At 51.9% G+C, this 26,763-nt stretch overlaps 1 protein-coding gene across 1 annotated transcript in view; it reads left to right on the top strand.

Annotated features, from left to right (window-relative positions):
• The first annotated feature begins 6,134 nt into the window (after positions 1-6,134).
• The window catches only part of LOC129713718 (proline-rich protein 12-like), a 44,019-nt gene continuing 23,390 nt past the window's right edge, over positions 6,135-26,763 (top strand). Inside the window, 4 exon segments of the mRNA XM_055662969.1 lie at positions 6,135-6,490; positions 24,153-24,265; positions 24,928-25,089; positions 25,915-26,763. The exon segment at positions 25,915-26,763 is cut by the window's right edge and continues 2,576 nt beyond it. Coding sequence (XP_055518944.1) covers positions 6,396-6,490; positions 24,153-24,265; positions 24,928-25,089; positions 25,915-26,763 — 1,219 coding nt within the window. The 5' untranslated portion in view covers positions 6,135-6,395.

Raw genomic sequence — 26,763 nt, 5'->3', positions numbered from 1 at the left:
TTACCCAAAGGTTGGCAGTTGGAGAGGGAAAATGCATTTCGTTGTCTCTGTAAAAGACAATGGAATCTGAATCTGAAAAATCAAAAGACAATGTAGAGGGCCATTCAGCCCCTCGAGCCAGCACCGCCATTCATTGTGATCATGGCTGATCATCCACAATCAGTACCCCGTTCCTGCCTTCTCCCCATATCCCCTAACTCCGCTATCTTTAAGAGCTCTATCTAACTCTCTCTTGAAAGCATCCAGAGAACCGGCCTCTGAGGCAGAGAATTCCACAGAATCGCAACTCTATGGATGAAAAAGTTGTTCCTTGTCTCCGTTTACCCTTTATTCTTAAACTGCGGCCCCTGGTTATGGACTCCCCCAACACCGAGAACGTGTTTCCTGCCTCTGGCGTGTCCAAACCCTCAATATGTTTCAATAAGATCACCTCTCATCCATCTAAATTCCAGAGTATCCAAGCCCAGCAGCTCCATTCTATCAACATATGACAGTCCCGCCGTCCCTGGTGAACCTACGCTGCACTCAGGGGGTGGGGGGGGACAATTTTAACCAAACTTTGTGGGGAGCTGATTGCCACGGCTGCTTATGATCCCAGCCTGACATGTATCCTCCGCTGATGATGTCCATGTAACATCACCATCTCCTTGGGCAGAAGGGGAGGGGGATTGGGAAGGTGGGGGAAGGATAGGTCGATGGGGTTGTGTAGAAAATGATCAAAGTCTCGGACAGACAGGAGAAACCAATTCACTGTGCCTTGCATCAGATGTTAATATTTTACATAGATTAAAATAAGTGTATAGTAACTACTTTGTAATAAACTGGCTTGTAGCTCAAGTTCTTTTGTTTTTAATAAATCTTTGAATAAATATCCCTGTTGTAGACTGTGATCTACAGTCAAGTTACTCTGAAATTAATTTGCTCGGTCTAAAGGTTCCTCGTTAACTGACCAAAGAGTCAGTCCAAAGCTGGACACAAAATGCTGGAGTAACTCAGCGGGTCAGGCAGCATCTGTGGAGAACATGGATAGGTGACGTTTCACAGAGTGCTGGAGTAACTCAGCGTGTCAGGCAGCATCTGTGGAGAGAAGGAATAGGTGCCCCTCAACAGTGTTGGTATTAAAGGAAGCACCTTCCAGAATGGAGATGAGGAGAGATTTCTTTAGCCAGAGGGTGGTGAATCTGTGGAATTCATTACACAGTGGGTAGAGATGCTGCCTTAAAGTGCCAGAGATCCGGGTTTGATCCGGACCACGGGTGCTGTCTGTATGGAGTTTGTCCGTTCTCCCCGTGACCTGCATGGGTTTTCTCCGGGTGCTCCGGTTTCCCCCCACACTCCTTAGTGTGCTTAGTTCAGTTTAGAGATACAGCATGGATACAGGCCCTTCGACCCACTGAATCTATGCCGACCTATCAGCCGTTCACACGAGTTCTGTGTTATCCCCATTTTCTCATCCGCTCCCTACACACTAGAGGCAATTTACAGAGGGCCAATTAACCTACATACTACATGGGTCTTGTTCTACTTAAATCTCATTGCTTTAATTACTTGGGGTGATTTGTCCTTGCCGAGCTGGGATTTGAACTTGCGTCTCTATGGGTGGTTGTGAACTCTTCGCTGCTCCAATAACTTCACCGTGTTACCACCATGGTGGCACGGTGCCACACTCCGAGCCTTCTCTTCCTCTCCCCCTCTCACATCACGGTGGAGCAGCGGGTAGAGCTGCTGCCTCACAGCGCCAGAGACCCGGGTTCCATCCTGACTATGGGTGCTGTCTGTACGGAGTTTGTATGTTCGCCCCGTGACCTGCGTGGGTTTTCCCCAGGCGCTCCGGTTTTCTTCCCACACTCCAAAGACGTGCGGGTTTACAGGCTAATTGGCTTCGGTAAAAATTGTAAATTGTCCCCAGTGTGTGTGTGTGTGTAGGATAGTGTTGGTGTACGGGGATTGCAGGTCGGCACGGACTCGGTGGGCCGAATGGCCTGTTTCCGTGCTGTATTTCTAAAGTCTAAAGTAAAGTGTCCCAGTCCGGACCCAACCCCAGAATTCATGTACAAAAATTGTGTCTACTCCACTGCGACATCTCAAGGTGTGCCCAGTATGAACAAGTTCGCCTCTCTCTGGCAGCAGTTCTGTGAGACGCTCTACAATATGCCAACTTGGTACTGAATGGATAAGCTGGGCCGAAGTTCCTGCTTCAATGCTGTACATCACGATAACTCTTGGAAGTGTAATCACTGCTGTTTAGTTTAGAGATACAGTGTGGAAACAGGCCATTCGGCCCACCGACCCCAGTATCTCTGCACACTAACACTATCCTACACACACTGGGGACACGCTGATAAATATAGTCGCTAAATTAATAATCAGTAGCAGGAAACCAGACCATAACAGTGCATTGTGCAAAGTCAAAGTCCATAGATCACAGTTGAGGTTAATGTTGTACAGTTGTCAACAACCTGATGGTTTGGTTTAGTTCCGAGATACAGCATTGAAACAGGCCCTTCGGCCCATCGAGTCCATACCGACCATTGATCACCCGTTCACACTATTTCAATGTTATCCCACTTTCACACACACGAGGGGCAATTTACAAGAGTCAAGTGAGTTTTATTGTCATGTGTCCCAGGTAGGGGACAATGAAATTCTCACTTGCTGCAGCACGATAGAATATGTAAACATAATACATAGCGGGGGGAAAAAGTTCAGTGTGTATATATACACATGCACACATACTCAATAAATAAACAAATACAGTGCAATAATAATTAAAGTCAGAGGTTATTTGTTGTCATGTTTAATAGCCAGATGGCTGTAGGGAAGAAGCTGTTCCTGCACCAGGATCAACCTTACAAACCCGTACGTCTTTAGGATGTGGAAGGAAACCGCAGCATGCGGTCACATGGAGGAACATGCAAACTCCACGCAGACAGTGCCTGACGTCAGGTCTCTGGCGCTGTGAGGCAGCAGCTCTACTGGAGTGTTGAACAACTAGAGAAAATCCCTAGTGGAACAAACGTGCCCGGGGAAATCCCTTTCAGAAATCCCCTCCCAAGAGGGGTTCAAAACCAATTTGGAAACTTCAGCAGGTTACCTGGAAGGGGTGAGCTATGCAGTTTGTTTGCCGTTTACCAGGGACCTTGGAATGTGCCTGGACGGTAAACTGGACTGGTCCAGGAACGCTCAGGCCCTGGGACAGAGCCGGCTGTACCTTTTGTGAAGGCTCCGCTCCTTCAACTATTGCAGATGTTCTACCAATCGGTGGTGGCCAGTGCCATCTTCGTGCTGCCATGTGCCGGGGCAGCAGGGCAAAGGCCGCAGACACCAACAGGGTCAACAAACTCATCAGGAAGACCGGCTCCATCCTGGGGGCGGAGTTGGAATTGGATTCATGGGAGGTTGGTCTTGGAGGGGAGGGTGCTCCTTAAACTGCGGAACATCCTGGACAATACAGCTCACACCCCGCTCCGTGACATCACTGGTCCCTCCATGAACCTGAGGAGCACCTTCAGCAACAGACTGGTTCCACCAAGATGCAGCACAGAACGTCACAGGAGATCCTTCTTCCCTGTGGCTATCAAGCTGTACAACTCTTCCCGCTTCTATTGTGGGGTAGACTGAGACTGAGACTGACCCCCCCCCCCCCAATATTTGCACATCCCCAATCCTTTCCACTTGTCACTTTAATTTCATGTTTCATGTATTTTGTGTATTTTGTGTCAATTTCCCTCCTGGGATTAATAAAGCTCTATCGTATCGTATTGTCCATAGCTGCGATCAAAACATTGCTTTATTATAAATACATCTCCAAAGTTTGCCCCTCCTCTAGTTTTGAATGAGTTAATTGTGGGGTGAATAACTAACCCCTTATTAATCTGGACCGTCGCCAATCAATCATCGTTTCAGGTCGGGCCCCTTCGACAAACTGGGAGCGTGGAGGTTGGGGGAGAAACGTGGAAACATGAAACATTGATGAAGAAAAACCCCAACCTGAAACGTCACCTATCCATGTTCTCCACAGATGCTGCCTGACCCGCTGAGTTACTGAGTTACTCCAGCACTCTGTGAAACGTCACCTATCCATGTTCTCCACAGATGCTGCCTGACCCACTGCGTTACTCCAGCACTCTGTGAAACGTCACCTATCCATGTTCTCCACAGATGCTGCCTGACCCGCTGAGTTACTCCAGCACTCTGTGAAACGTCACCTATCCATGTTCTCCACAGATGCTGCCTGACCCGCTGAGTTACCCCAGCACGCTGTGAAACGTCACCTATCCATGTTCTCCACAGATGCTGCCTGGCCCGCTGAGTTACTCCAGCACTCTGTGAAACGTCACCTATCCATGTTCTCTACAGATGCTGCCTGACCCGCTGAGTTACTCCAGCACTTAGTCCTATAACAAACACCTAGGTCCACACTGCCAGCCCAATTAGTGCAGACACATCGGACCTTCTCTGCACCGACCAAGTTTCATTTTACTCTGCAGCACATTCCCCTTGCACCAAGCGTGCACTTTCACCCTTGGAATACATGTCCTGATAACAGCTCTCCATGGCTGTTGTGGTAGGGAGTGTGTGGGAGGGGAGGGGGGGGGGGGGGGAAGGGGGGGGGGGGGGGGGGGGCGGGTGGGGCTGGGATCTTTGCTGAGTTTCCTGAGGAATCCTTTCAGACATTCCCTGCTGGTGGAGAGACCTCCCCCCCTTATCCCATCCCTCCTGGGTCTCAGTGACACCTTTGGGTGGCTGTTGGGTTCAGGGAGAAATCATTCAACCTCTTCCCCCCATAATGTTTAAGAAGGAACTGCAGATGCTGGAAAATCGAAGGTAGACAAAAATGCTGGAGAAACACAGTGGGTGCGGCAGCATCTATGGAGTGAAGGAAATAGGCAACGTTTCGGGTTGAGACCCTTCTTCAGAGGAAGGGCCTCGACCCGAAACGTCGCCTATTTCCTTCGCTCCTTAGATGCTGCTTCACCCACTGAGTTTCTCCAACATTTTTGTCTACCTTCTCCCCTCCATAAGGTCATAAGTGATAGGAGCAGAATTAGGCCATTCGGCCCATCAAGTCTACTACGCCATTCATTCATGGTTGATCTATCTCTCCCTCCTAACACCATTCTCCTGCCTTCTCCCCATAACCCCTGACACCCGCACTAATCAAGAATCTACCTATCTCAGCCTTAAATATATCCATTGACTTGGCCTACACAGAATTCCACAGATTCACCACCCTCTGGCTAAAGAAATTCCTCCTCATCTCCCCCCTTAGTCTTCCTCTCTTCCCCCTCTTAGACGTCTGATCTCTCCCCTGTCTCTCCTCGTCTTTTTATCCTTCATCTCTCCCCGTCTCCCTCTATCCCTGCTCTCTCCCCACCCTCTCTCTTCCTCCCTCTCCCCCCCTTTCTTTCTCCCTCTTTCTCACCCTCTCACCCCTCTTTCTCTCCTTCTCTATCTATCTTTCTCTCCCCTTCTCTCACTCCCCCTCCCTACCTCACTCTCCCCTTTTTTCTCCTGCTTTCTCTCTGCCCCCTCTCCCTCTCAGCCCAATTCTCCCCTCCTTCTCCTCCCCACTTTTCTCTCTGCCCCATTTTTTCTCTCTCCCACCTCTCAGCCCAATTCTCTCTTCCTCTCCCTCCCCCTCTCCCCCTCTCTCCTCCACTCTCTCCCTCTTCTCTCCATCCTCTCTCCCACCTCTCTCCCCTTCTCTCTCTCCTATTCTTCCCTCTCCTCCCCACTTTTCTCTCTCTCCCTTTTTTTATCTCTCTTCCACCACTCTCCCCCCCACTTCTCTCCCCATCTCTCTCTCCCACCCCCCCCCTCTCCCCCTCTCTCCCCTTCTCTCTCCTTCTCCCACCTCTCTGCCCCCTTTTTTCTCTCTCCCACCTCTCTCTCCCTCTTTCTATCTCTCTCCCACCTCTCTCCCACTCTCTCTCCCCTTCTCTCTCCCCTTCTCTCTCTCTGGCCCCTCTTCCTCTCCCACCTCTCTCCCACTCTCCCTCTCCCCTCCCACCTCTCTGCCCCCTTCTCTCCCTCTCTCCCACCCCTCTCCCCTTCTCTCTCTCCCCCAGACATCTGATCTCTCCCCTCGCAGGCGGAGGTATTGTGGGTAGACAGACAGGGTGGAGGGAGGGAGGGAGGGAGAAGCGCAAACATGGCGTTGTGGTGACTGGCTGCTGCTGCTGCTGCTGCTGTTGCTGCCATGGCCGGGCTGTGTATGTGAGTGGGGGGGAGACAGACAGAGAGACACAGAGAGAGACGGACTGAGCGCTGCTGTGAGGCGGAGCGGAGCGGAGCGGCCCATTGTTCCGGGTCGGGCTGGATGTGTTGGGACGAGCCGGGCCGCGGTGGGTGAGGGCGAGCCGGGCCGACAATCCCAGCGCCAAGTGCGGTCCATGGATAGAAACTACCCGGCGTCCAGCTTCGGAGATCCGCTGGGAACGGGGCAAGGATGGAGCTACGACCGGGCAGCGTCAGGAGTGAAAGCCAGGTACACCCCCCCCCCCTCAATCCCCACCACTCCCCCCTCTCCTCAATCTTCCACCACCCCCTCCTCAATCCCCCAATCCCCTCCACCCCCCCTCCTCTCCCCCCTCCCCCCTCAATCCCCTCCACTCCTCCCCCCACCTCAATCCTCCACCCACCCCCTCCTCTCCCAGTTTGGAGCAAGGCCGCCACCGCTCTGCGTTGCAAACATGGGCTCTGGTTTTAGCCGAATGCAAAGTTAAAACAAGCGATCAAGGCCGAGGGAGGTTTCTCTCTTCCCCCTTCCCCCCTCTCTCTTGTTTGTGTCTCTCACACACACACACAGATACAGATACACACACACAGATACAGATACACACACAGATACTCACACACACAGATACAGATACACACACACACACACACAGATACACACACACACACACACACACACACACACACACATATACACATACACACACACACATACACATACACACACACACACACACACAGATACATACACACACACACACATACACACACACACACACACACACACACACACACACACACACACACACACACATACACACACACACACACACACATACACACACACACACATATGCACACACACACACATATATACAAACACATACACACACACACATACCCACACACACACACACACACACACACACACACACACACACACACACACACACACACACATACACACACACACACACACACATACACACACACACACACACACACACATACACACACACAGATGCACATAGACACACAAACATACACACACACAGACTCTCACACACAGGTTTGGGGATAAAGGGCCGTTAATGTATCAGAGGCCGGGGAGGGGGGCAGGAAATTGCTACAAATGTGCGCTACATTGTTGCGCCGTTGAGGCTGGGATCCGATTCACGTTACAGTGGAGACAATCCGAGGCCCGTCCCCCTTCTCCCCCTCTCCCCCCGGTTCCCCTCTCCCCCCCTTCTCCCCCCCTCCCCTTCTCTCCTCCCCTCTCCCCTCTCCCCTCTTCCCTTCTCCCTTCCTCCCCCTCTCCCTCTCTCTCCCTTCCCCCCCCCTCTTCCCCTCTCCCCTCCCCCTTCTCCCTCCCCTTCTCCCCCCTTCTCCCCTCTCTCCTCCTCCCTCTCCCCCCTTCCCTTCTCTCCCTTCTTCCTTCCCTCTCCCCCCTCCCCTTTCCCCTCCTCCTCTTCTCTTCTCCCCCCCCCCCCCTTCCCTTCTCCCCCCCCCTTCCCCCCTCCTCCTCCCCCCCTTTTCCCCCGCTTCCCTTCCCCCCTCCCCCCCCTCTCTCCTCTCCCCCCCCCCCTTTCCCCTCTCTCTGCCCCCTCCCATGTTCCGTCGGCAGATCCCCGCGTACATTCCTCCCCCTTTTGTCCGTCTGCACCGCGGCCGCTGCTGCACACACACACACACACGCACAAGGCCGGTTTATTAAACGCTCCACACTATTATCTCCACCTAGGCCTCTCCTCGCTCGCCCGTCCGCCCATTGCATTCACATATAGTGTTGCTAATTCAGCAGTGTCGAGTGGGGCAAATGTAACGCTGCACCCCCCCTCCCTCCCCGTCACATGGAGTTTACTGCTGTGTTATTTTTTTGGTGGGAGGGAGAGAGGAAAGGAGAGAAGAGGGGAGATTTAGAGGGGGGGAGAGGGGGGAGAGATAGATAGAGGGGAAGCGATTCTCAACCACAACTCTGGTGAAAAATGGAAGCTATTATTTGTGTCTGGCCGTGCAGGTCTCCATTGTTACAATATTTTCTCTCCCTCCCACCTGATGTGTGCGCGTGTTTTTTTTAGGGGGGGAGTGTTTCTTGGGGGAGAATTCTGCTTCTAAATCTGGTCAATTACTGGAGGTTTGATGCCGGATGAGAACAACCTGTGTAAAGCTTTGGCAGGCTTGTTACCAGGCAGACTAGACTGGGCTACCCTCACAGAATCCATGCTACCTGTGATTAAACAGCTTTTCTTCAGCGTTTCTTGTTTCAAAGCAAGACTTTGGAGGGGGGGGGGGCAAGGATTTGATAATCTGTTAGTGATTGTCCACTTACATTCCAGGGCTGACCAGCAGGAAGGAATGATGATATAAGATCATGAGGGGAATAGATGTGGTAGATGCACAGAGTCTTTTGCCCGGAGTAGGGGAATCGAGGACCAGAGGGCATTGGTTTAAGGTGAAGGGGGAAAGATTTAATTAGGAATCTGAGGGGTGACTTTTCCACACAGAGGGTGGTGGGTGTATGGAACGAGCTGCCAGAGGAGGTAGTTGATGCCGGGACTATCCCACGATTAAAAAACATTTAGACAGGCACATGGAAAGGACAGGTACACAAAAATGCTGGAGAAACTCAGCGGGTGCAGCAGCATCTATGGAGCGAAGGAAATAGGCAACATTTCGGGCCGAAACCCTTGAAGGAAATAGGCAACGTTTCGGGCCGAAACCCGGAAGGGTTTCGTCCCGAAACGTTGCCTATTTCCTTCGCTCCATAGATGCTGCTGCACCCGCTGAGTTTCTCCAGCATTTTTGTCTACCTTCGATTTTCCAGCATCTGCAGTTCCTTCTTAAACACATGGATAGGACAGGTGGGACTAGTGTAGATGGGGCATGTGGGCAAGTTGGGTCGAAGGGCCTGTTTTCATCCTGTACCACACTACGATGGTGAAAACACACAGTGGGTCAGGCAGTGTCTGTAGAGAGAACATTTCAGATTGGAGGCTTTTTCTCCTGCCTGCAATGCTAACTCTGTTTCTCTGTCAGCAGTCACTGCCTGACCTGCAGTTAGTTTTAGTCTGGAGATACAGCATGGAAACAGGCCTCTTTGGCCCACCGAGTCCACGCCGACTATCGATCACACAAGTTGTATGTTATTCCACTTTCTCATCCACTCCCCGACACACTGGGGGCAATTAATCTACAAATCTACACGTCTTTAGAGTGTGGGAGGAAACCGGAGCACCCGGAGAAAACTAACATGGTCACAGGGAGAGCACGCAAACTCCTCACAGACAGACAGTACCTGAAGTCAGGATCGAACTTTTCTTATAGAAACTTACAAAATTCTTAAGGGGTTGGACAGGCTAGATGCAGGAAGATTGCTCCCGATGTTAGGGAAGTCCAGGACAAGGGGGCACAGCTTAAGGATAAGGGGGAAATCCTTTAAAACCGAGATGAGAAGAACTTTTTTCACACAGAGAGTGGTGAATCTCTGGAACTCTCTGCCATAGAGGGTAGTTGAGGCCAGTTCATTGGCTATATTTAAGAGGGAGTTAGATGTGGCCCTTGTGGCTAAGGGGATCAGGGGGTATGGAGAGAAGGCAGGTACGGGATACTGAGTTGGAGGATCAGCCATGATCATATTGAATGGCGGTGCAGGCTCGAAGGGCCGAATGGCCTACTCCTGCACCTAATTTCTATGTTTCTATGAACCCGGGTCTCCAGCGCTGTTGGGCAGTGGCTCTACCAGCTGTGCCACCGTGCCGCCCTTTTGTTTTGGTTTTACGGCAAAAGGGGGTGATGGGGGGAGGGGGTGCCATGGGGGAGGGGATTCAGCTGTCGTCCCCACCCCCTCCCCCAATCCCAGCTGACGAATTCTGTAGGAAGGAACTGTAGATGCTGGTTTACACCGAAAATAGGCACAAAATGCTGGAGTAACTCAGAGGTCACACAGTTGAAGAATAAGGGGTCGGCCATTTAGGACTGAGATGAGGTAAACTTTTTCACCCAGAGAGTTTTGGATCTGTGGAATTCTCTGCCACAGAAGACAGTGGAGGCCAATTCACTGGATGTTTTCAAGAGAGAGTTGGATCTAACTCGTAGGGCTAACGGAATCAAGGTATATGGGGAGAAAGCAGGAACGGGGGAACTCATTTTAGATGATCAGCCACGATCATATTGAATGGCTGTGCTGGCTCGAAGGGCCGAATAGCCTACTTCTGCACCTATTTTCTCCGTTTCTATTTGTAACTCAGCGGGACAGGCAGCATCTCTGGAGAGAAGGAATGGGTGACGTTTCGGGTTGGGAAGGGTCACCTGTCCATGTTCACCAGAGATGCTGCCTGACCCGCTGTGTTACTCCAGCTGTTTTGTGTCTGTCTTCAATGCAGAACTGGATTTGTGTTAATAATGGTCAGAATTCCTGAAATACCTCTACCCATTTTATCCCCCCCTCCCCCTCCCCCTCCACTATCTTGTACATCCTCGATGCTGCCAACTGAGGCTGGGAAGCAGAGGTGGGGAGTGAGATCACAGTCAGTTATTGATCGGTGAAATTCACGGCCTGGGAACCTGAAGAAAGGCCATTAAAGAGCAACTTCCTAAAAATCTGAAGAAGCGTCTCAACCCGACACGTCACCCATTCCTTCTCTCCAGAGATGCTGCCTGTCCCGCTGAGTTACTCCAGCACTTTCTGTCTGTCTTCGATTTAAACCAGCATCTGCAGTTCCTTCCTGCAGAGATTGGCAGGTTCCTGATTAGTCCTGGTGTCAAAGGTTACGGGGAGAAGGCTGGAGAATGGGGTTCGGAGGGAGAGATAGATCTGCCATGATTGAATGGCAGAGTAGCCTTGATGGGCCGATTGGCCTAACTCTGCTCCTATGTCTTATGAGCAGGAAGGAATTGCAGATGCTGGTTTAAACCGAAGATAGACACAAATAGCTGGTGTAACTCAGCGGGACAGGCAGCATCTCTGGAGAGAAGGAATGGGTGACGTTTCGAGTTGAGACCCTTCTTATGAGCCTGGTCCATATTCCACTGAAGATTCCCCATCCATGTAGCTGGCTGCAAATGTCCTGGATTGACCTCTAAATTAGTTTTTTTAATCTAATTGTCTTATGTACCAATATTGAAATATTTACAAGAAAAGGATAGTGCTGGAGTAACTCAGCGGGACAGGCAGCATCTGTGGAGAACATGGATAGGTGACGTTTCACAGAGTGCTGGAGTAACTCAGTGGGTCAGGCAGCATCTGTGGAGAACATGGATAGGTGACGTTTCACAGAGTGCTGGAGTAACTCAGCGGGTCAGGCAGCATCTGTGGAGTGAAGGAAATAGGTAACGTTTCGGGCCGAAACCCGGAAGGGTTTCAGCCCGAAACGTTGCCTATTTCCAGAAGAGTTTTGGCCCGATACGATGCTGGTTCATTATGATGATGGACACAAAATGCTGGAGTAACTCAGCGGGTCAGGCAGCATCTGTGGAGAACATGGATAGGTGACGTTTCACAGAGTGCTGGAATAACTCAGCGGGTCAGGCAGCATCTGTGGAGAAGGTGTTTAGTTGACGTTATGGGGTCAGGCCTTTCTTCAGGCTGTCAGATGGTCAATGTTGATGATGGGCCGATGGGCCTGTATCTATGTTGTATCTAAATCTAAACTAAACCAAGAAAAATAACTAAAGTCTGAAGCAGGGTCCTGGCCCGAAACACCAGATGAAACCTGCAGATGGACTTTAGAGATACAGCGTGAAAACAGACCCTTAGACTCTCCGAGTCCGCGCCAACCACGACCACCCCGCCCGTACACTAACACCATCACTAGGGACAATTTATGATTTTACTGAAGCCAGTTAGACCGGAGCACCTGGAGAAAACCCACGCGGTCACAGGAAGAACATGCAAACTCCGCACAGTCAGCACCCGTAGTCAGGATTGAATCCGGGTCTCTGGCGCTGTGAGGCAGCAGCTCTACCCGCTGTGCCACCGTGCCGCCCTGATGTATGACATAATGTGGAAACAAAGAACTGCAGGCGCAGGTTTACACAAAAAAAGACACAGAGTGCAGGGATAACTTGAACCTGACCCTGACCTCCAGGTTTCTCAGATGTGCTACGATGCTGGGAACTATATACTGGACACTTTGCTCTCCCTATGGCTATGGGTTTAAGAAGGAACTGCAGATGCTGGAAATAATTCCCCCGTATACTAGTACACACACTAGGTACAATCTTTCTCAGAAGCCACAAATCTGCACGTCTTTAGAATTTGGGAGGAAACCAGAGCACCCGGAGAAAACCCACAGGGTCAGAGGGGAGAACATGCAAACTCCGTACAGTCAGCACCCGTAGTCAGGATTGAACCCGGGTCTCTGGCGCGGTGAAGCAGCAGCTCTACCCGCTGCTCCGCTGCGAAGAAGGCAGATGAAATTTCCTGAATTACCAGACAAAATCCCCCTAGGATTTCTGACACGCTTCACCCTGAGCAGGGTCGTGTTGAACTTGTAACCCAAGTACTGAGGGGATGCTCTAAACTGCACAGAAATAGGGAGTTTCTGTTATGGAGATGAGTGGAACTCTCAGTGACAAGTGAGCGAGTGGTTGACTGGTGCTTTATTGTGACGTGTACCTACGTACAGTGAAATATATATAATATGTATATATATCTAGGGCACAATCACAATTTGGCACGAGATTATTTTTTATAGTTTAGTTTGGTTTAGAGACACAGCGCGGAAACAGGCCCTTTGGCCCACTGAGTCCGTACTGACACAGTTACACTACCCTGCACACACTAGGGACAATTTACACATACACCAAGTCAATTAACCTAGTCAAGTCAAGTTTATTTGTCACATACACATACGAGATGTGCAGTGAAATGAAAGTGGCAATGCTCGCGGACTTTTGTGCAAAAAGACAAACAACAAAACAACCAAACAAACTATAAACACAATCATAACACACATATTCTTTTACATAATAAATAATGGAAGGAAACATGTTCAGTAGAGTTAGTCCCTGGTGAGATAGGCGTTTACAGTCCGAATTGCCTCTGGGAAGAAACTCCTTCTCAACCTCTCCGTTCTCACCGCATGGCAACGGAGGCGTTTGCCTGACCGTAGCAGCTGGAACAGTCCGTTGCAGGGGTGGAAGGGGTCTCCCATGATTTTATTTGCTCTGGAGTTGCACCTCCTGTTGTATAGTTCCTGCAGGGGGGTGAGTGTGAGGCAGTAACTCTTAGTGCGTTCGGCCGAACTGCCACTGCTAGGCTTCAGGTATTGTGGATGATGGAGTAGCTGGTAATGATGGTAGGTGGGCCCGGCACAAAGCTCTGCTTGGACTGGGCTATTTGGGCAGGTCAAGGTGCCAAGGCAGGGTGGCTGTGACTTGTGGACGCTGTTTTACATGGATTAGGAGTTTCACTAATGGAGAGGAGATCAAACATTGGGCTGAAGTTGAGATTAAGTTTTATTGGTTTGGGAGTCAAATTTAAAATGCTGCTTTTTAAAGTTTGAGGTTTAAAGAGATTTAAGGTGGTGCTAGCATTTAGTTTAGTATACAGCTTAGCAACAGGCCCTTCGGCCCACCGAGTCCGTGCCGGCCAATAATTCCCCCGTATACTAGTACACACACTAGGAACAATTGTTCTCAGAAGCCACAAACCTGCACGCCTTTAGAATTTGGGAGGAAACCAGAGCACCCGGAGAAAACCCACAGGGTCACAGGGAGAACATTTTTGGTGGCAAAAACGGGAAAGCAGACTATTATCTAAATGGTGGCCGATTGGGAAAAGGGGAGATGCAGCGAGACCTGGGTGTCATGGTACACCAGTCATTGAAGGTAGGCATGCAGGTGCAGCAGGCAGTAAAGAAAGCGAATGGTATGTTAGCTTTCATTGCAAAAGGATTTGAGACTAGGAGCAGGGAGGTTCTACTGCAGTTGTACAGGGTCTTGATGAGACCACACCTGGAGTATTGCGTACAGTTTTGGTGTCCAAATCTGAGGAGGGACATTATTGCCATAGAGGAAGTGCAGAGACGGTTCACCAGACTGATTCCTGGGATGTCAGGCTGTCTTATGAAGAAAGACTGGATAGACTTGGTTTATACTCTCTAGAATTTAGGAGATTGAGAGGGGATCTTATAGAAACTTACAAAATTCTTAAGGGGTTGGACAGGCTAGATGCAGGAAGATTGTTCCCGATGTTGGGGAAGTCCAGGACAAGGGGTCACAGCTTAAGGATAAGGGGGAAATCCTTTAAAACCGAGATGAGGAGAAATTTTTTCACACAGAGAGTGGTGAATCTGTGGAACTCTCTGCCGCAGAGGGTAGTTGAGGCCATTGGCTATATTTAAGAGGGAGTTAGATGTGGCCCTTGTGGCTAAAGGGATCAGGGGGTATGGAGAGAAGGCAGGTACGGGATACTGAGTTGGATGATCAGCCATGATCATATTGAATGGCGAATGGTGCAGGCTCGAAGGGCCGAATTACTCCTGCACCTAATTTCTATGTTTCTATGTTTCTAACATGCAAACTCCGTACAGACAGCACCCGTAGTCAGGATCGAACCCGGGTCTCTGGCGCTGTGTGGCAGCAACTCTACCCGCTGCGCCACCGTGCCGCCCTGATGTATGACATAATGTGGAAACAAAGAACTGCAGGCGCAGGTTTACACAAAAAAAAAGACACAGAGTGCAGGGGTAACTGGAACCTGACCCTGACCTCCAGGTTTCTCAGATGTGCTACGATGCTGGGAACTATATACTGGACACTTTGCTCTCCCTATGGCTATGGGTTTAAGAAGGAACTGCAGATGCTGGAAAATCGAAGGTAGACAAAAGTGCTGGAGAAACTCAGCGGGTGCAGCAGCATCTATGGAGCGAAGGAAATATGCAACGTTTCATTTGCTCCATGCAAAGAGTTGAACAATCTCCACTATAGGAAATAGGCAACGTTTCGGCCCGAAACGTTGCCTATTTACTTCGCTCCACCTCCTTTAAACTTTGCCCCTCTCACCTTAAAACTGTGCCCTCTAGTCTTTGACATTCCCACCCTGGCCAAAGGCTTCTGACCGTCGACCCTGTTCAATAGGTGTGCTAGCGGTCAGACACGGCCTGATCTGCTGAGTGCTTCCAGTACTTTCTGTTTTTATTTTTATGTATTAAAGAGTTATGGCCTCAGGTGAGGTTTAGGGGTTCATGTTTACCTGAGTGCATCTTTTCTGCGCCTGTTGGCCAAGAAAATGGCAGCAAGGTTAACTTAAGGGGGGGTAATGTGGATGAGAACTTCACGCAGTGAAAGGCCAGATGCAGAATCCCCCCCCCCCCCTCCCCTCACCCCACTGAGAGCAGTTGTGGCTCTGGGTGCAAGGATCTGGACTGTAAGTCTGTCTGTGTGTCTGTCTGCCTCGGCCCGTGTTTGTGTGTCTGGGCCTGTGTCTGTGTGTATGGGCCCCGTGTTTGTGTGTCTGGGTCTGTGTCTGTGGCACTGTGTCTGGGCCTGTGTCTGTGTGTATGGGCCTGTGTTTGTGTATCTGGGTCTGTGTCTGTGTGTATGGGCCTGTGTTTGTGTGTCTGGGTCTGTGTCTGTGTGTATGGGCCCCGGGTTTGTGTTTCTGGGTTTGTGTCTGTGTGTATGGGCCGGTGTTGGTGTGTCTGGGTCTGTGTCTGTGTGGCACTGTGTCTGGGTCTGTGTGTCTGTCTGGCACTGTGTCTGGGTCTGTGTCTGTGTGTATGGGCCCGTGTTTGTGTGTCTGGGTCTGTGTCTGTGTGTATGGGCCCATGTTTCTGTGTCTGTGTGTCTGTCTGGGCCTCTATCTGGGCCTGAGCCTGTGTATGTATGAATGGTGCATTTGGCCACCAGCCACTGAGGATATTGGTTTCTGCTGCTTGCCTCTGCAGCCCCTGACCAACAACCCCACCCTCCCCCTCCCCCCGTGCAGTGGGCACCGGGACAGTGGACAGTGGACAGTCCGCAAGGTGGTGAACTTACTGAAGCCATTGCCGTCTCCAACAAAGTTGTCACCACCACAAGGATTGCTCCCTTCCCCCTAGGCACTGTCAGTGCCGTCTCTGGCCTCCAGAGCTGAGTGGGTTTTCCCCGGGCGCTCCGGTTTCCTCCCACACTCCAAAGACGTGCGGGTTTGTAGGTTAATTGTCTTCGGTAAAATTGTAAATTGTCCGCAGTGTGTGTGTGTGTGTGGGATCGCGCTAGCGTGCGGGGTGATCGCTGGTCGGCGCTGAAGTTCCTGTTTCCACGCTGTATCTCAAAATTAAAAATTCCCCACTGCCCAGATGTGCCGCTGATAATCAGGTCTCAACATCTGGCCTGAGTGGAAGCAGCTAGTCTGTGACCTACTTCTGTGTTGGGCTAAGTGACGCACTAGCTAGGCTGCATCACTAACAGGCGAAAATCATTTACTGAAATTAAGAACCTTTCGAATGCTGTGGGATGTGAACCAGGAGGCGTTCCTGTCACATTAGTCCGTGTTGCTGCTAAGTGTTCAGTAAAGATGCCCAGTGGGTGTGTGAGACAGTTCAGTCTGAGCACAACACTGCAGTATAATTATATATTTTCCCCGGCAGAGTTTGTGTTGTGTTTGGATAGGTATTCTCACTCCCCCCCCCAAAATTCCCACGTCCTAAACACCGGGAATTCCATCCCCGTCACTTGCCTCTCCCTTCTGCCCGGCAACTTGAACACTGCACAACACTAACACTAACCTCAGCAACCTGTGTGTAGTTTCGTTTAGAGATGCAGCGCAGAAACAGGCCATTCGACCCCATGAGGTCCGTGTCGACCAGCGATCTCCACACACTGACACTGTCAACATTGAGTTTTCACCCAGAGAGTTGTGAATCTGTGGAATTCTCTGCCACAGAAGGCAGGGGAGGCCAAGTCACTGGATGTTTTCGAGGGAGTTCTTGGGGCTAATGGAATCAAGGGATACAGGGAGAAGGCAGGAACGGGGTACTGAGTCTGGATGATCAGCCATGATCACATTGAATGGCGGTGCTGACTCAAAGTGGCGAATGGCCTCTACTCGTGCACCTATTGCCTATGTTTCTATCCTACACATACTAGGGACAATTTACACTTACCCCAAGCCAATTAATCTACAAACCTGCACGTCTTTGGAGTGTGGGAGGAAACCGGAGCACCCGGAGAAAACCCACGCAGGTCACGGGGAGAACGTGCAAACTCCGTACAGACAGCACCCGTGGTCAGGATGGAACCCGGGTCTCTGACGCTGTGAGGCAGCAGCTCTACCCGCTGCATCACCTTGTCTTTGGTTGCATTACGGACTTCAGTTTGCACTATTATAGTTACCTAATAACACTATTAATTTGTTACTTTATTTATTAATATATATTCGTGTGTTGTGGCATTAGTCAGTCTGTAAAGCTGCAAGTAAGAATTTCATTGTGTGGGAAGGAACTGCAGATGCTGGTTTACAGTGAAGATAGACACAAAATGCTGTGGTAACTCAGCAGGACAGGTGGTAACTCTGGAGAGGGAAGGAATGGGCGACGTTTTGGGTCGAGACCCTTCTTCAGACTGAGTGTTGGAGGGACTGATCAAGTCAAGTCAAGTTTATTTGTCACATACACATACGAGATGTGCAGTGAAATGAAAGTGGCAATGCTCACAGCGACAGGCCATGTAGTGAGTTTGGTTTGTATGTGTTGGCGGCTGAGGCTGGGATATCATGAGAGGCCGACAAAGCTGGGACATTAATGTCCCTGTCATTGAAGAATAATATCACTATATGGCAGCCCGGTGGTGCAGTGGGTCGAGCTGTCGGGTGCAGTTTAGTGCATCCACTCAGTACTTGGGTTGCAGGTTCAATACCACCCTGTTTAGGGTGAAGCTTGTCTCAGAAATCCTTGGGGGACTTTGCCTGGTAATTCTGGAAATTTCATCTGCCTTTTTCATGGTGGTGCAGCGGTTAGAGCTGCTGCCTCACAGCGCCAGAGACCAGGCCGGATTCAATCCTGACTGCGGGTGTGTCTGTACGGAGTTTGCATGTTCTCCCTATGACTGCGTGGGTTTCCTCTGGGTGCTCCAGTTTCCTCCCACATCCCAAAGACGTGGGGGTTTGTAGATTAATCGGCCCTCTGTAAATTGCCCCCCTAGTGTGTAGGGAGTTGATAAGAAAGTGGGATAGCATAGTACTAGTGTGAACGGGTGATCGATGGTCAGTGTGGACTAGATGGGCCGAAGGGCCTGTTAACATGCTGTGTCTCTAAACTAAACTGTGCCGGACAAAATGTATAAACAAGGAACTGCCGATGTTCTTCTACCTAAAAAGATACAAAGTGCTGGAGTAACTCAGTGGGTCAGGCAGCATCTCTGGAGAGAGGGAATGGGTGACGTTTCGGGTCGAAACCCTTCTTCAGAAGAACCCATTCCTTCTCTCCAGAGATGCTGCCTGTCCCGCTGAGTTACTCCAGCGTTTTGTGCCTATGTTTTTTTTTGTATTCAATTTATTCGGTTTAAACCAACATTTGCAGTTCCTTCCTACACAAGTGTAATCGTGTATTGTCTTTCCGCTGACTGGTTAGCACGCAACAAAAACTTTTCACTGTACCTCGTTACACGTGACAATACACTAAAACTGAAACTGCTCATGGTTTGGGGAGGGGAGAAGGTGTTTGACTGGACAGTGCTTGTGCTTGTTTAATTGCAGTGTGCGGTTTACAGAAGGAGTTTGTTAAAAAACTGGGTGCAGTTATTTACAAGGGAAGATTTAAAAAATCTATAAATATTTTAATCTATTCTGGTCCTTAACCTGTTGTATCAGTCTGTTAAAAGTTCCTGACCCGAAACGTCACCTATCCATGTTCTTCACAGATGCTGCCTGACCTGCTGAGTTACTCCAGCACTCTGTGAAACGTCACCTATCCATGTTCTCCACAGATGCTGCCTGACTCGCTGAGTTACTCCAGCACTCTGTGAAACGTCACCTATCCATGTTCTCCACAGATGCTGCCTGACCTGCTGAGTTACTCCAGCACTCTGTGAAACATCACCTATCCATGTTCTCCACAGATGCTGCCTGACCCACTGAGTTACTCCAGCACTCTGTGAAACGTCACCTATCCATGTTCTTCACAGATGCTGCCTGACCCGCTGAGTTACTCCAGCATTTTGTGTCTATCATCATAATGAACCAGCATCGTATCGGGCCGAAACTCTTCTGGAAATAGGCAACGTTTCGGGCCGAAACCCGGAAGGGTTTCGGCCCGAAACGTTGCCTATTTCCTTCACTCCACAGATGCTGCTGCACCCGCTGAGTTACTCCAGCACTCTGTGAAACGTCACCTATCCATGTTCTCCACAGATGCTGCCTGTAGAGGTATTTCTGGAATTCTGAACACACATCCAGTTCTGCATTGAAGACAGACACAAAATGCTGGAGTAACTCAGCTGGTCAGGCAGCATCTCTGGTGAACATGGATAGGTATCGTTTTGGGTCGAGACCATTCTTAAGACTGAGTCCCTCTCCCCTGACTCTCAATCTGAAGGAGGGTCTCGACCCGAAACTGTTCTCCAGAGATGGACCTGTTAATAATGGTCAGAATTCCTGAAATACCTCTACCCATTTGATCCCCCCCCTCCTCCTCCACTATCTTGTACATCCTCGATGCTTCCGACTGAGGCTGGGAAGTGAGATCACAGTCAGTTATTGATCGGTGAAATTCACGGCCTGGGAACCTGAAGAAAGGCCATTAAAGAGCAACTTCCTAAAAATCTGAAGAAGGGTCTCAACCTGAAACGTCACCCATTCCTTCTCTCCAGAGATGCTGCCTGTCCCGCTGAGTTACTCCAGCTTTCTGTGTCTATCTTCGGTTTAAACCAGCATCTGCAGTTCCTTCCTGGGTGGATATTGTGGTTGTTATGAGGCAAGATTGAGGTTGGTCTGGTAGTCTGTATAGGATTTCCTGCAGGTCTAATGTTGCTTTGTTACACCAGATGAGCAGAGAGAGAGCAGGTAGGTGCTGGAGTAACTGCAGGAGGTTTAAGATTTTCTGTTGGCATGGTTTATTTGTGAATGAAACCACACTTCACAACTTGGCAACTGTCTGAGTTTGTATCCCAGTGATATTTAGTGGTTAAAACCAGAACATTTTAATCCATGACAGGGGGCAGCACAGTGGCCCAGCGGGTAGAACCACTGCCTCACAGCGCCAGAGACCCCGGTTCAATCCTGACCTCAGGTGCTGTCTGTGTGGAGTTTGCACGTTCTCCCTGTGACCACATGGGTTTTCTCCAGGTGCTCTGGTTTCCTCCCACATCCCAAAAACATGCGGGTTTGTAGGTTAATCATAAACTACCCCCTGGTGTGTAGGGAGTGGATGAGAAAGTGGGATAGCATGGGAACTGGTGTGGGGCTGAAGGGCCTGTTTCCATGCTGTATCTATTCGATCATTCAATAACCCTGTGGTGGGCAGATTGTTGGCTCATCTCGGCGGGTTCCCTGTGAGTCAGAGACTGTGGGGGATACAGAGGCTGAGGAGGAATTTCTTTAGTCAGAGGGTGGTGAGTTCTTTTCACAGACGGCTGTGGCGGCCAAGTCAGTGGATATTTTTAAGGCAGAGATTTTGTGTGTGTGTGCGCAGTGTGTGTATGGATGTGTGTGTGTGTGTATGGATGTGTAGTGTGTGTATGGATGTGTGTGTGTGCGCAATGTGTGTGTGCGCAGTGTGTGTATGGATGTGTGTGTGTGCGCAGTGTGTGTATGGATGTGTGTGTGTGTGTATGGATGTGTAGTGTGTGTGTGGTGTGTGTGTGCGCGAGTGTATGTGATATGGTGTGTGTGTATAGTGTTGTGTGTGTGTGCACGCGTGTGTATGGATATAGTGGTGTGTGTATAGTGTGTGTGTGTGTGCGCAGTGTGTGTGTGTGGTGTGTGTGTGTATATGTGTAGTGTGTGTGTGTTGTGGAGTGTGTGTGTGTGCGCATGTGTGTATGGATGTGTGGTTTGTGCGTGTGTGTGTGTGTGCGTGTGTGTGTGTGGATATGCTCGTGCGTGTGCGAACATGCTCGCGTGTGTGTGGGCGTGCGTGAGCGTGCGTGTGTGTGTGTGTGTATGTGTGTGTGCGTGTGTGTGTGTGTGTGTGTGTGTGTGTGTGTGTGTGTGTGGATGTGTGTGTGTGTGTGTGTGTGTGTGTGTGTGTGTGTGTGTGTGTGTGGATGTGTGTGTGTGTGTGTGTGTGTGTGTGTGTGTGTGTGTGTGGATGTGTGTGTGTGTGTGTGTGGTGTGTGTGTGTGTGTGTGTGTGTGTGTGTATGGATGTGTGTGTGTGTGTGTGTGTGTGTGTGTATGTGTGTGTGTGTGTATATGTGTGTGTGTGTGTGTGGTGATACCTGCCGTGTACGTTGCCGGTGAGACCGCCGTGCCTTGTCGCCGTGGCGCGGCGGGACAGAGAGCGTGCCGAGACTTCACATCGTGTCTGTGATAAACAAATAAAAATTCCCATGGGATTACATTGGTCAGGAGGCTAAAAATAGCCGGTTGGACAGGCTGGGGCATGGGGAGACTGCAGAGAGAGATACTAACACAGGGGGGGGGAGAGAGCTCGAGGGGGGGGGGGGGAGAGGTTCTCCCCCGGCTCCCCCCACCTCAAAACCTATCGTATACCTTCTGCTCTTGTCTCTGGCCTTTGTTCCAACCAGCTGCCTATCACCTGTCTCTCCCCTCTTCCAGCTTTCTTCTTTAGAATTTTTTAGTTTTCAGAGACGCAGCGCGGAAACAGGCCATTCGGCCCACCGAGTCCGTGCCGACCAGCGATCCCCACGTACAAACTCCACACTATCACACACACACACTAGCCACAATTTACACTTACACCAAGCCAATTAACCTACAAACCTGCACGTCTTTTGAGTGTGGGAGGAAACCGGAGCACCCGGGGAAAACCCACGCAGGTCACGAGGAGAACATAGAAACATAGAAAAATAGACAATAGGTGCAGGAGTAGAGGCCATTCGGCCCTTCGAGCCTGCACCATTCGCCATTCAATATGATCATGGCTGATCATCCAACTCAGTATCCTGTACCTGCCTTCTCTCCATACCCCCTGATCCCTTTAGCCACAAGGGCCACATCTAACTCCCTCTTAAATATAGCCAATGAACTGTGTGGCTTCAACTACCCTCTGTGGCAGAGAATTCCACAGATTCACCACTCTCTGTGTAAAAAATGTTTTCCTCATCTCGGTCCTAAAAGATTTCCCCCTTATCCTTAAACTGTGTGACCCCTTGTTCTGGACTTCCCAAACATCGGGAACAATCTTCCTGCATCTAGCCTGTCCAACCCCTTAAGAATTTTGTAAGTTTCTGTAAGATCATGCAAACTCCGTACAGACAGCACCCGTAGTCAGGATTGAACCCGGGATACTGGCGCTGTGAGGCAGCAGCTCTACCCGTGGCACCACCGTGCTGTCCAAATGCCACCCATCCCATCTCCCCTGTCCTGCCCACCACAGCTTTCCTGGTTTACTAAATAAAGACACAGAGTGCTGGAGTAACTCAGTGGGTCAGGCAGCATCTGTGGAGAACATGGATAGGTGACGTTTCACAGAGTGCTGGAGTAACTCAGCGGGTCAGGCAGCATCTGTGGAGAACATGGATAGGTGACATTTCACAGAGTGCTGGAGTAACTCAGCGGGTCAGGCAGCATCTGTGGGGAACATGGATAGGTGACGTATCACAGAGTGCTGGAGTAACTCAGCGGGTCAGGCAGCATCTGTGGAGGATCTTTGTTCTTTGTTATCTTTCAACACGTTCCGGTTTGTTGGTTGCAAAGTTACTGAAACAGAGAAGAAGGAAGGATTAGTTTGTTTGCTAACGAGCCGTGCAATTGGAGGCTTTGTGCGGGAAGGGAGGTGATAGGCTTGAGGGGTGGGGAAGGAGCGGGGAGCGGGGCAGAGGTGGGTGAGGACTGCTCCAAGACCGGCGTGCATACACCAGGTGTTGTGGCTCCAGATGTTGTGTTGTTCCCGGTGTTCCGGCTCCAGATGTTGCTGTGTTCCAGCTCCAGATGTTTCGGAGTTCCAGCTCCAGCTGTTACTGTATTCCAGCTCCAGATGTTGCTGTGTTCCAGCTCCAGATGTTGCTGTGCTCTGGCTCCAGATATTGCTGTGTTCCAGCTCCAGATGTTGCTGTGTTCCAGCTCCAGATGTTGCTGTGCTCTGGCTCCAGATATTGCTGTGTTCCAGCTCCAGATGTTGCTGTGTTCCGGCTCCAGATGTTGCTGTGTTCCAGCTCCAGATGTTGTGGGGTTCAGGCTCCAGATGTTGTGGGGTTCAGGCTCCAGATGTTGTAGGGTTCAGGCTCCAGATGTTGCTGTGTTCCAGCTCCAGATGTTGCTGTGCTCTGGCTCCAGATGTTACTGTGTTCCAGCTCCAGATGTTGCTGTGTTCCAGCTCCAGATGTTGCTGTGCTCTGGCTCCAGATATTGCTGTGTTCCAGCTCCAGATGTTGCTGTATTCCGGCTCCAGATGTTGCTGTGTTCCAGCTCCAGATGTTGTGGTGTTCAGGCTCCAGATGTTGTGGGGTTCAGGCTCCAGATGTTGCTAGGCTTCCTCCAGATGTTGCTGTGTTCCAGCTCCAGATGTTGCTGTGTTCCGGCTCCAGATGTTGCTGTGTTCCAGCTCCAGATGTTGCTGTGTTCTGGCTCCAGATGTTGCTGTGTTCCAGCTCCAGATGTTGCTGTGTTCCGGCTCCAGATGTTGCTGTGTTCCAGCTCCAGATGTTACTGTATTCCGGCTCCAGATGTTGTGGGGTTCCGGCTCCAGATGTTGCTGTGTTCCAGCTCCAGATGTTACTTTATTCCGGCTCCAGATGTTGTGGGGTTCCGGCTCCAGATGTTGCTGTGTTCGAGGCGGTGCTGATGCCGTGTGTTTCCTTCCTCCACAGCCTGGTCTACGGGGGGTCCCGCAGCTCGCACCCCGACACGGACATCCTGCATCGACAGGCCTACGCCACCCCACACCCTCTCCAGGGGTACGCTGCCAACCACCACCCCGCAGGTAGGGGGCGATCACAGCCACACCACCCAACCTGCAGCACCATCACCCCCACTGTGTCACCCCTCACCCCCCCCTCACCCCCCATCCCCCACCCTCACCCCCCCGCACCCCCCCCCCACCCCCCCTCCCCCTCACCCTCACCCCTCCCCCCCCCCCTCACCCCCCCCTCCCCCTAACCCCTCACCCCTCACCCCCTCACCCCTCACCCCTCACCCCTCACCCTCCCCCACCCCACCCCTCCCCCCCCTCACCCCTCACACCCTCCCCCACCCTCACCCCTCACCCCTCACCCCCTCCCCCCCTCACCCCTCTCACCCCACACTGTGTCACCCTCCCCCTCCCCCTCACCCCCTCACCCCTCACCCTCCACCCCTCACCCCTCACCCTCACCCCCCCTCACCCCTCCCCCTCACCCCTCACCCCCCTCACCCCCTCACTGTCTCACCCCCTGTCCCCGTGTCTGACCCCGGACCCCGTGTCTGACCTATGAACCCGTGTCTGACCTATGACCCCATGTTTGACCCCTGCCTCGGTCACTGTGCCGAGCATTGTCCACCTTCCTGTGTCCTCACTGTTGTCTCTGACCCTTGTCCCGGTCCCCCGTGTCTGACCATTGTCCACGTCACCGTGTGCTGACCACTGCCCCGGTCACTGTGTCCTAGGCCTCTCGGGCCTGTTTGAGACGGGCCTACACCACGCGGGCAGCTCCACGCCGGACGCCTCCGTCATGAACCTGATCTCGGCGCTGGAGTCTCGTGGCCCCCAGCCGGGTCCGTCCGCATCCTCCCTCCTCTCGCAGTTCCGGACACCGTCATGGCAGACAGGTAGGCCACACCTCCGCGCTCCGCACCACCTGCTCCCACACCTGCCAGCTGTTGGTGCCCGGCGGTCCCACGGTACACACCGTCGCGGCATCACCAGTGGTCACTACATGGTGCTCCAAGATGGGGCTGAGACCTCCACTGGGAGACCAGCATCACTCAATGCACTGTGGTCAGAAACCCCACCAGAGATAAGTACAAGGAACTGCAGATGCTGGTTTACACCGAAGATGGACACAAAGTGCTGGAGTGACTCAGTGGGACGGGCAGCATCTCTGGGGAGAAGGAATGGGCGACGTTTCAGGTCAAGAGGGACGTCACCCATTCCTTCTCTCCAGGGATGCTGCCTGTTCCGCTGAGTTACTCCAGCACTTTGTGTCTATCTTCGGTGTAAACCAGTATCTGCAGTTCCTTCCGACCCTGGTGAGTGATAGGTGGAGAGGGTTGAGGAGGGTGTGGGGTGGACTATGGGGGTGAGGAGGGGGGGGTGAGGATGGGGTGGTGGACCATGTGGGTGAGGGGGGGGTGAGGAGGGTGGGGTGAGGAGGGTGGACCATGGACTATGGGGTGAGGAGGGTGGGGGGGGATTGAGGAAGGGGGGGTGGTGTGTGTGGGGTGATGGGTGGGGGGGGGGGTGGTTAGGGGGGGGGATGTGAGTGGATGGACCATGTGGGTGGACCAATGCAGGTGAGGAGGGTGGAGGGGGGGTGAGGTGTGGGGGGGGGGGGGGTGGGTGTGGAGGGGGGAGGGGGGGGGGGAGGAGGGTGGGGGGTGGTGTGTGTGGACCATGGGTGGGTGTGAGCACTGACCACCACCTTCCCCCGACAGCCATGCACACACCAGGACCGGCAGAGCTGTTCATCTCCGGTGCAATCCCAGGATCGGGCACCTTCCCCTCATCCTCGGCCCTCTCGGCCTACCAGCACCCGGCCTCGTTCAGTGGCCGTAGCTTCCCGGTCACTTCCTCGCTGACCCTACAGGACGCCACCTTCAGCCCCAGCTCCAACGGACTGCTATCTCCCCACGACCCACTGCTTCACATCAAGTCCTCGCAGTCCAGCGTGCCGTCGTCTCTGGCCTTTGACCGGCTGGGCAGCGCTGTCCTGGGCACGGGCCTGCCCACCCAGAGCTCGGCCTACCGCACGGCCCAGGAGACAGCCTCCCGCCACCTCCAGTCCCAGTTCAACCTGCTCTCCTCGCCGCTAGGCCCCAGCGACCAGGCCTCGCAGCTGTACAACACCTCCGTCTTCTCCAGCGCGCCCACAGCCGGCATCGAGAGGGCCATTCCCCGCCAGGACAGCGTGATCAAGCACTACCAGCGACCCTCCAGCGCCCAGGCCCAGCTGCCAGCCTCCCACCACTCCCTCCAACACTACCTGAGCTGTGGTGGGAGCCATGGCTTCCAGCAGATGCCCCGTCACCCCACCCTGTCCTGCAGCCCGCTGGGTGACCAGTCTCCAGTGGGCAGCGAGGGCAGCCAGAAGAGTTCACAGTCTCGGCCCGAGCACTCTCAGAGTTACCGACCCATCATCCAATCTCCCGGCTACTCCTCCACATCCTCCTCTACCAAGTCCAAGAGCTACTCTGCCTCCAGACAAGTCCCTCGCTCCACTAGTACCCCCAAGTGCCAAAGTATCTCCTCCACTGGCCAGTCCCACCACTATTCCTCCGCCACTC

The sequence above is a fragment of the Leucoraja erinacea genome, chromosome 37 (genome assembly GCF_028641065.1).
Source record: "Leucoraja erinacea ecotype New England chromosome 37, Leri_hhj_1, whole genome shotgun sequence".
NCBI classification, from domain to species: Eukaryota; Metazoa; Chordata; class Chondrichthyes; order Rajiformes; family Rajidae; genus Leucoraja; species Leucoraja erinaceus.
The sequence above is the reverse complement of the archived record's forward strand: the minus strand, read 5'-3'. Positions and strand labels throughout refer to the sequence as shown.